Source organism: Nematolebias whitei, chromosome 2 (genome assembly GCF_014905685.2).
Source record: "Nematolebias whitei isolate Nwh7 chromosome 2, NemWhi1, whole genome shotgun sequence".
NCBI classification, from domain to species: domain Eukaryota; kingdom Metazoa; phylum Chordata; class Actinopteri; order Cyprinodontiformes; family Rivulidae; genus Nematolebias; species Nematolebias whitei.
Window position 1 is genome coordinate 9,536,588 of NC_056499.1, and position 10,886 is coordinate 9,547,473.

The following is a 10,886-nucleotide window of genomic DNA, read 5'->3' on the forward strand; positions in this document are numbered from 1 at the left end:
GTAGTTGACATCAGTATTATTTTTGTAAATTATGCCAAATGATAGAAAGATGGGTCAAGACTTGAACAACAAAGCTGGTCACAAACTTGATAGAACGTTTGATTTGAAGAACAAAGCAAGAAGATTTTTTTAAGTTATTTTTGGGGGGGGGGGGGGCTATAATTTTGGAGCCAGCGCTTTAACCCACGGCCTGCACAAAAAGACAAGACAAAGACGTTTGCCAGTCAGTGACAGAGAGAAGTCGCCCTCTCTGAAACGCTGGAGCACGGGACGGGCGTGTGAATGAAAAGCATGAAGGCTCCATGGTGTCAGACATGGAAAGAGAAACAGGAGGAAAAGAAAGCACCAGCTGGCCTCCACTTTCACATGGCCTCACCGCTCGTAACAGTAGTAATGATCAGACTTTTGAAACTAATCCAGAGGCAGAGAGGAAACAGAGTTCCTGCGATAATGGAGGATATGAAACTTCCTGCGCAGACGAATGCTGAAACTCGTAAGATTTGCTTTTTCTGTGGAATTTTGGCACGTTGTGCATAAACACACATGTACAAAAGCTGCCCGCCCTCCCCCACACGCATCCTTACTTCTGTCACCATCCTCCTAATTTAAAGAATAAGATGAAAGTGTTGCATTTTCCTTCAGTGGAGCTAAGAGTCAAACAGATGTTTTATTGCCAGCAAAAGACTTTTGGCTTTTCTTACTTCCTGTTGCAGGACACTGTGAAAAATATGTTGCATAACGGCTTTGCTTACATTACAAAATATTAACCATTTTCACTTCATATGCACTGAAAACAAGTTTATTTTTCAGTTTATCACATGTAAGGAAACAGTTTGTTGATGTGATTTGTGCAACAAATAAAAAACTGAGGCCAACTTTGAAAAGAGCCTTTAAACTCTATGTCTCACGTTTTCATTATGAGACTCAGACGAGCTGATTTTACTGAAATGTTTTACAGAAAAGGTGCTGCTGAACATGTGCAGCTGCTGTGTGAACCAAGCAAAACGTCCTGGCCTATAACTCTTCTTATGTCTCAGGCATCATTCAGTGCTAACACAAAAAAATCGATCGTTCAAGACGTTGTTTTTTTTTTAATGCTAGAAAAAGAATCATGCAGTTTCAGGATACAAAGTTATTCCAAGCACTGAGAGGACTTTCATAAACATGAAACTATTATGTGGAGCTATGGTGACAACCCCGCGGGGAAAGGAAAAGAAAACACCATTTGTCATTTGAAAATGTGCACCCTTGCACTTGTGTTTTCATCCTCGCGTTCTTTGCCCCTCGCCCAAATGATCCCAAAAGTAATTTTAAGAAACCTTGAGAGTTGATTTACGGCTCGAGCCTGTCATCTTAATCAAGCGTCTCAATGGAAGCAGACAAAAGTCTTAACACCAGCCTGAGCCCAGCGAGAGGGCCGAGCCAAGCGGCGGCTGACAGTTGTCCTTTTCTGGCCGTGATTTAGGTGGGGCCTGCTCCACTGCTTTCACGCTTTATCCCCCTTCTCCTTTAGCAGCGTCCAGTGAGAGGGGTTACGCCGTGGATAAAGCTACCCACGGTCTGCATTCTTGCTCGAGCCGTTCAGGCTGTCAGGGGGGCTCCTCTGATTTAGGGCGCCCCACTTCAGTGGCCCCTATAAATTTAAAAACTAATTCAGTGCTCTGCAGGACTTTTTGTTTTTGCAGCGGGCCCTCTTCTCCTTATAGTTACTGACAATTTTATGAAGTGCTCTTAATGAGCACCAGATTAAAGGTGGCCTCTGAAGGAAAGTGTGTGAGAACGCACGAGCGGAGGGAAAGAAGCTACGAGGAATGGTACGGAGTGACACCAAACACCTTAAATTTGTGTTGCGTTCGTCCAGTCCACAAAATGAAGCATAGGAACGATGAGCGATGGCGCCAACTTACCGTAAAATGTAGGCATTTTATACCAGCCTGAAAGTAAACACAGCCTGGAGTTTACAGCCAATTAAAGAGTACTTAAAGGCCTGCGTTTATGGAGGTAAACATGTTGGAGAGTTTAGGGAGGCTCAGGCCAGTGGGATACTTGAACCCTGCTCTCAGGTTTGCATCAGTAGAAGGATGGTAAGAGCACATGTATACACAGAGGGATTTGTGCCAGCAGATGTTCTCCTCACACTCTATCTATCAGACACACTGACAACCATTAAAAACAGTGTGTGAGCAGCCGTCCTAATGAATCTAAACATGCCTGTGAGAGGGAGGGGTGCATTTTTGTTGCTTTCTTAAGAGAACCACCTCTTGCTTTTCTCAGGCTTTCATCGCCACCTGATGCATTTCTGCCCAAGCGACACTGCGATCGTGTAAACATTTATTTTCCTTCTGCGCCCTATAGATGTTAAATATGTCCTGTTTGAAATCCCAGGCGGTTGTTTAACGGAAGACTTGCTTTAACGCTTCACAGAAACCAAGCACAGCACGTGTTTTACGATCTCGTAAACGAGCAGCGATTTTGTGAAACGTGTGTCTTTGTGCTTGGTGGATGGGTAAGTGGGGGTCTTGTGTCTGATAGGGTTTTATTCCATCCACCACCTCATGCACACACACACACACACACCTACCCACCCCCCTTTGTCTGCATGGTGGAACACTCCCCAGAGAGCAATGCTGGACACACAGGAATCTCTGTCCAGATTTCCAGAGATTCTCCCGTATCGCTTACACAAGAGCCTTCACACGATGAGCCGACTGCCTGAGAGCTGTTGGTCTTTCACAGCCTGAAAGCTCCAATATGGAGCAATGATGTGATTACTGGAGGTGACGTAAATATTCAGCAGTGAGGACAAACTATCGCCATCATCTCCCATTCACTCAGTGTTTGCAGTTTGTTGTCAGCGGTTAAATGAATTCAGCTGTGCAAAAATAAACTGGGTCTATTTTTTCTTGTAATTCCTGCAGATTTTCATCAACAACGAGTGGCAGGACTCTGTTAGTGGGAAGGTGTTCCCCGTCTACAACCCGGCTACCGGAGAGCAGATCTGTCAGGTCCAGGAAGCAGACAAGGTAACATTTCTTTAGATAGAGAACTTCACTAATTGGCTTCTCTATGCATGTGAATGCTCCTGTAAAGTGCCCTGAGACAACTTTGTGGTGATTTGGCGCTATAGAAATAAAATGAATTGAATTTTCTCTAGGTATTGTAATTGTGCATTTTTTTTTTTTAACATTATGCAAAATGAATCCAGCAGCTGTGACTTTGCATCATCTACAGAATCAGTCATCTTGAATAATTTTATACTTATGAAAACAACAATAAGTTTAACTAACAGGTGTTGTTTGAATGCTTTAGGCTGATGTTGATAAAGCAGTGCAGGCGGCTCGACTCGCCTTTTCTTTGGGCTCCGTTTGGCGAAGAATGGACGCGTCTGAAAGAGGCCGGCTGCTGTCCAAACTGGCTGACCTTGTGGAGAGAGACAGCGTGTATCTAGCCGTAAGTAGACAAATGAAAAACGCGTATATTCATTGTTTCATATATATTTTTCTGTATTTGTTCATCATTTTTCAGTATCTTTTATCCCAAACTCATCTAAGGCTTTTTACATCCTCTGCAAAAATCTGTCCAGAGGACCTGACTTCACTTTTTTAGATTTTCCGCCTGGATTATTGAGCATGCATCAGGTTATGTCCTCTGCAAAGCTCTCTTGGTCTTGGTCGTGTTGGAAATTACAAATATTTGCTTTGCCTTCAAAGAGAACTGAGGGCTGTATTTCTGTAGTTTAATGTTATCCTGGTGTCACATTTCACCCGTGGGTGAGTGTAAAGGATGGAATAGTTTGGAATTATGTGAAGATCACAGGGTTATATCACATATTTCTCAAACGTCTCCCTGCTCTCTCCTCAGACCATCGAGTCGCTGAACAGTGGGAAGCCTTTCCTGCCCACCCTGTTTGTCGACCTCCAGGCAACTATAAAGACTCTGAGGTACTTTGCTGGATATGCAGACAAGATCCATGGCACCTCCATCCCAATGGGTAAGAGCGTCTTCTGAGCAGAGTTTGAGTGAAACGGGTTTCGGGCAGACTGGTGATGGAGGAATATTAATTTTACAAACAGCTTGTTTTTAGGAATGTGACTTAAACTGAAGCAAAATTGATTTTTGTTGCTATCTTTCAGTGATCGAACGCGTTTCCTTTTGGGCATTTTGTTTGGACAAACGGTTTTGTTAAATTAATATAAAACACTTTTGCTTTTTGTGCTTGAAATAAGGATTGTGTCTATATAAGTGTGTTTTTTTAATATTAACATCTTAGACTAGTTTGCTTATGTTATGACCTTGATATTTTGTTGAATAACTGAAGAAATTTTAAAAATAATCTTTAAAACTTGTGTTTTTTTTATGCATTAACAAAAATAAAAAAATAATTATTTTCAGAGTTTAGAATTTTGCTCTGAAAATGTGACTATTGTCTAGTTTTCAAAAAATATGACATTAATTTGTTGCATTTCAATTCAGTTAATTCAAATTATGAACTCATACCATGTTTATAGAAAAAACAATTGCAATAATAAAGTAAGAAATAAATACATTTTCTGGTGGAGCATGAATTTTAGAGTCACGGCCTGAAGACAGAAACTTCTCCTCCATCAGATGCAACAACAACAGATACTTTTGTTGGGTGACACAAACGGGCTCCAGTTGATTTAATCCATCTTTTTATGCTCAGGCTCTTTTCAGCCCACTCATCTCTGCTGATCAATCGGTACAGATGATGCTCAAAGCAGGTTTTTAATCACCTGCTGCAGAGTCGTCCTCTCTCCAGTTGTGGTGACGATGCATCAGCCTGTGAAGTCTCCAGGTCTCAGAAGGTTTTAAAAGTAGCTGGGAAATTGAGCTTTCTCTCTTTTTTTATGTAGAGAAAACCTGACAAATGTTTAGCGACGTAAAACTGTTCACTGCTCTAACACAGCTCCAATACTGTCTGTTTATCTTTGTCCTTTTCCTTCTCTATAATCATCACTCAGGTTTTGTGGCCATGTTGTTTTTATAAATGTAGAAGCGAGTTTGCTACTTCCTGAAACAAGCTTTGTTCGTTTCAATTTAACCAACGATGGCGTCATCAGCAAACATCAAATTAACTTTAATACAATGACGCACTGATATCGTACAACATGTCAAAATAAAATCAAATATTTCAATTAGCTTCAAAAATCCCAAATATTGAAAACGCTTTTTGTTTACATAAAAAACGAGGTTATTTGTAATGCTTACCACAAGTTATGTGTATTTCTTATGATGTGAGAAAACCTGGACTTTTTAAGGACATTTCTCTTATTTTTGGCAGCGTGGTGGCGCAGTGGTTAGAGCGGTCACCTTTCAGCAGGAGGGCTGCAGATTACATGTCGGTGTGGGGCTTTTTTGCATGTTCTCCACATGTGACCCTGGGTGCTTCATTTTCCTTCCCCAGACCAAAAACATGCATGTTAGGTTAATTGGTAACTCTAAATTGTCCCTAGGTGAGAGTGCAAACACTTTTTTGTCTGTATGCGTTCCTGTGATGGACTTGGGACCTGTCCAGGGTGTGCACCCCCTCTGTCTGCTGCAGGTATCAGCTGCCAGGCTACCCAGGTAGGAAGAAGTGGGTACAGATAATGGATGAATGGAAATTATATCTTGCGTGTGTGACTGGAAACATAAAAAGTATTAACAGAAATGCCTGAATGCAGCTGATAATGATGGGTCCAGCTGCAGGCAAGAGGTGGAACACCTGGAGAGCTGGTGCAAAGAGAATAACCTTCACATCAATGTGAAGAAGACAAAGGAGATGATTGTGGACTTCAGAAGGAACAAAAACATCTACACCCCCCTGAACGTAAGAGGATCTGCGGTGGAAGTGGTCTCCATCTACAAGTACTTGGGTGTACACATGAATGACATCCTCAGCTGGAGCAACAACACCACCAGCCTGATCAAGAAAGCTCATCAGAGACTCTACTTCCTCAGACGGCTGAGGCGAGCTGGTCTGGGAAGCTCAGTCCTCACCTCCTTCTACAGGTGTGCAGTGGAGAGCATCCTGTGCTCCAGCTTCAACGTGTGGCATGGAGGCTGCACAGCTGCAGAAAGAAAAGCTTTGCAGAGAGTGGTGAAGGCTGCACAGAAATCTGTCGGAATCAGCCTCCCCACCATCACAGACATCTACACCTCCAGATGCAGGAAGAGGGCCACCTGCATCATGAAGGACCCCACTCACCCAGCACACACACTTTTTGCCCCACTCCCCTCAGGAAGGAGGTTAAGGAGCATTAAGTGTAGAACCACTAGACTGAGGAACAGCTTCTACCCTGAGGATGTTAGACTCATGAATCTCTAACTAGAATAATCACTGTGAAAAACCATATCATGTTGCTGCTGATCTGTTTCATGTTGCTGCTGATCTATTTCAATGTTGATGTGTTCATGCGTGCTCATCTGCTCACAGACTCATGTTCATGTTCGTGCTGATGTTCAATGTTTTATGTTATGAGTGCTTAGTGTATATTTAGTTGATGTTTTTCTTAGTTCATATCTTAGATGTTATTACTGTTTTTCTTATACATTTTATTGTTGGATGTAACTGGGACCCTGTGTACATAATTTTGCTCCACCACATGTACCACATGAGGTGCGAATGACAATAAAGAAACTCTGACTCTCTGACTCTGACTCTGATAATTGACAAGTTTCCTGCAGGATCAATAAAGTTCTTATCTTATCTTCATACCATGCGTGTCCTTTGCTAAAAAGAAAATTTGAGGTGCATTAACTAGATTCATGATAAATATAGTGAACATTTGTTATTTAAATAAAGGAAGAAGAGCATCGACTACAAGCTGCCAAGTTTGTGTGATGAAGTGTGACACACTGAGGGTTGTGAAAAACGAGCACGTTTTCTAAATTGTGTATTTACCTTTGAACTTTGTTTCTTTTCACTAACCTGAAACTATATATTTTCACTCTAATATATTTCTATTTTTAAATCTAAGTGGGTTTGAATACACACAACCATAAAACCACCTTCTTCCACCTGCGTAATATCACTAAAATTAGAAACATCTAAAAGTGATGCAGAAAAACTGGTTCATGCATTTGTCACGTCTAGACTGGACTATTGCAATGGTTTGTTATCTGGGTGTCTAAATACTTCTTTAAAAAAATCATTATTTTATCCAAAATGCTGCTGCCAGAGTCTTAACTGGAGTTAGTGGGAGAGATCATATTTCTCCAGTTTTAGCTTCTCTCCACTGGCTCCCTTACTTCTTACCTACAAAGCCCTCAACAACCTAGCTCCATTTTATATTCGAGATCTTCTTCTTGTTCCATATTTTCCCAACAGAGCACTTCGCTCTCAGACTGCAGGTTTACTCGTGGTTCCCAGAGTTTACAAAAACAGAATGGGAGGAAGATCTTTCAGTTCTCAGGCTCCTCTCTTGTGGAACCAACTTCCAGTTTCTGTCCATGAGGCTGACACATTGTCCAGTTTTAAGACTTTCCTTTTTGATAAATCCTATAGTTAGGGTTGGCTTGTTATGCAGCTATAGCCTTAGACTACTAGAGGGCAAACTGACCTCATTTCCTTAAATGAATTGTTAAAATTGAATAGTTTTCATTTGACACTATTTCTATCTTAACATGTGATTCTTGACCTGCCATTGTGTATCTGTTCCTCTCAAACCCAGCCGTTCGAAGCCGATGTTCCTCTTGTCCTGAGCTTGGTTCTGCTAAAGGTTTCTTCCTCATGAAGGAGTTTTTCCTTCCCACTGTCGCCTTCATGTTTGTTCAAAATGAGAGTTCTGTGATGGAGTTAAACTCAAAGCTGCTCCTCAGATAAATAATGTTAAATTATTGTTTTATGTATGAATATTTCTGTTCAGTGCCCTAAGTTGACAAAACAAGTTTCCCCCAGAAGCCATAAGTAGTTGTGTCAAGTGATAGTAGGAGTGTTGGACCCCACCCCCTTTAATAAGGTCATGATACTAACTGTGGCCTACTAGTAAAGGTTGGTCATACATTTCCCCAAAACAGGATGTTCTTTTTTTAAAGCTATAAAAATGACGCTGTAATGGGTGTCTACAATGACGTCTGCAACTTTGATATATTTTTTTGGTATTGCTGTACAAATATACTGTGCTGAGCTTTAAACATCTAAAATTGGAGAACTAGTCCAACTAAATTTGTTGATCTGAGTTGCTCTGTTTGCATCTCTTGTTGCCATGAAAACATATTTAGGAATTCGCAGCAACTTACTGCTTGCACTCAGCAAAGAAAAGCAACAAACTGGTAGACAACCCAAACACTCGTAATCGATTCGGCCGCCATCGTTGCCTCTCTGACACAGCTACACGTGAGGGTAGAACGGGGGCAAAGATCTGGCTTTCTTTTTCGGGGGGAGGTGAATAAGAGCCGACATGAGAAACCTGTTGAAACCACTGCATTGTCCTCCTCAAAGCTTCTGTTATACACGGCTGCCAAACCAGCTGTGGTGTGCGTTTTCCCAGGGCTTTGCTTTGAGCTTTACTCCTCTTGTAGACTTTCAGAGGAAGTAAGCCGCCCGTAGCCTGTATGATGTAAGGACTCGTGTTTGTTCACCTGTCAGGATACGGAGCTACCCATCCACCATCGACAGCCCCCCTTCTGTTTGTCTGGCATGTTAAGCCAAGATAGTGGTATTAAATTTGTATCACAGGCCGAGTGACATGAATAGGGAGTGTCATTCTGCGGAGCACCTTTCGGCTACACAGTTCGGTATCGTTTACATTACCAGTTCCAAATTGAAATCCAAGTCAGTTGCAGGCGTCATAGTTTCACATAAGCCTCGCAGATACTCGAGTTTCTCCTGAAAATCTCCCGTCTTTATAGTTTCTCTCTGCAAACGATCCCACATTCACTTTGTAATAAATAAAAAAAAAAAAAAAGAGGACAAACCATCGGGAAACTTCTCTCTACTGTTTCCCACTTAAAACATGAGTTATTGTGCTCGTCATCTCCCTGTGATGTTCGGTCCAAACACAACGTTAGGCAATAATCATCTGACCGCTGTTGTAATGAATTCATACGCACATTTCTCAAGACGAATTATTTTTGTGAAGACTGAACAAGCACGTCACACCCTCGCTAATGACAAGTAATGCAAGAGGAATGAACAAACCTTTCCAGCATAACACCCATCTCTGTGACTTAAACACACACACACATCTTTTCTATTGGAGGCTGGAAATGTAATCTCTCACCAGGGTTAGTGGAGCAGGAATGCTACGTGTGGATTCATTTACAAATTAACATGTTGAGTCAACAACAGTGGCAGGTGGTGACATTTTTTTATGTACTCAAGTTATTTTTCAAGCTTTTCAGCAAATTTAGTAACCCAGTTTTTTATCCCTCACAGATGGAGAGTATCTGACATTTACCAGACATGAGCCCATTGGAGTCTGTGGACAAATAATTCCTGTAAGTCTGACGCTTCCTTCACGTCACGTATGCAACGAACGTTATTGTGGAAAGAAAAATAGAAGACAGATAAGAAAAAATTGGCCGGGTTTGAAAGAAAACCGGTCCAGTTTATTTGATTATGTTCTGATTTTCCAGTAATTCCCTCCCAGTCATTGTTTATTTGGGTAAATCCTGCTGGTAAGCCCCCCAGCAACGACTGTGCCAGTGAGTTTGAGTAATGGGGAAACGAGACTTGAGACGAGCTGAGGGATTTAACGTGGTGTGTTTAAGGGGAAAGCGAATGATGAGAAAGGAGGAAAAGATCAAGGAGCAGGAGACACTGCTGATTGTGTAAGAGCGCAGAAAGCGTGCGGTTCTGCCTTCGGCCCCATGGGCTCCTCTGTAGAGCAGAAACAACACAGGCCTGCGTGTTGTACAGTGATACGGCTCTATTGCACATGTGTTGCGACTTCCCCGACTTTCTCAGAGCGTTGTGGGAAGAGAAAACACTGCACTGGTGCCGAGAACATTTTCTCACTTGACTATGTTTAGACAAAGTGAAAATGAGAGCGAGTGACTTAAGAGCATCGAGTTATTGAACTTGACTTGTGGCCACCCAGTGTGTCTGTTGCCTGATTCTTGTCTGCTTGTGTGTGTTCCCGTGTCATGCACAGTGGAACTTCCCTCTGATGATGACAGCGTGGAAGCTGGGCCCTGCGCTCGCGTGTGGAAACACTGTCGTCCTGAAACCTGCCGAGGAGACGCCGCTCACCTGCCTCCATATGACCGCTCTCATCAAGGAGGTAAAGCTCAGACTCCCTGTGCCAGCTATATATATATATATATATATATATATAGTTGCAGACAGTCTGGACAGTCATACACATCATGTGTGTGCTATTTGACCAAAAACACATTGTTATGGTGCGATTGCTTATGCAGGACATCAACAAACAGATAAGTGACAAAGTTTCACTTGTCTCTCTTGTGCTTCTCTAGCCACAAATAAAAGCAGAATTAGGACAGATGTTCACTATTATCCTAGTGAACCTAAAATCGGATGTTGTGCCTTACTGCAAGGCGTAAATCAACGTCGACCAAAACCTTAACAAGTGATGCCCACAACGCTTAACAACACTTATTTTTTTCTTAAACAGTGTTGTTTTTTTGCTGTTGTTCTTCCAGGTTGGTTTCTGTGTGCATGCCCATAAAGTAACTTTAGTAATCACAAATATATTCACATTGTCTTTAAACAGCATTGTTTTTCTTCATCATTCTGATAAAAATGGTTTCACAATATAATACAAATTACACATGTTCATCCATTGGTTATAAAAATAAAAAAAAAAAGAAGCTAGCCACAAATTAAAGACTTTTATATCCATGTAAGACAGTAGGGAGGGGCATTTTAAAAGATAACTTATTTCAGTTTTATCAAGAAATATTATATATATGTATACATA

The 10,886-nt window shown here is 41.6% G+C and overlaps 1 protein-coding gene across 1 annotated transcript in view; it reads left to right on the plus strand.

The window, feature by feature from the left end:
- Positions 1 to 10,886, plus strand: part of LOC119425501 (retinal dehydrogenase 2) — an 18,701-nt gene that overhangs the window by 4,370 nt on the left and 3,445 nt on the right. The window contains exons 2-6 of the mRNA XM_037693033.1: positions 2,919 to 3,023; positions 3,310 to 3,450; positions 3,862 to 3,991; positions 9,380 to 9,441; positions 10,098 to 10,226. Coding sequence (XP_037548961.1) covers positions 2,919 to 3,023; positions 3,310 to 3,450; positions 3,862 to 3,991; positions 9,380 to 9,441; positions 10,098 to 10,226 — 567 coding nt within the window. The remainder of the gene's footprint in view (positions 1 to 2,918; positions 3,024 to 3,309; positions 3,451 to 3,861; positions 3,992 to 9,379; positions 9,442 to 10,097; positions 10,227 to 10,886) is intronic.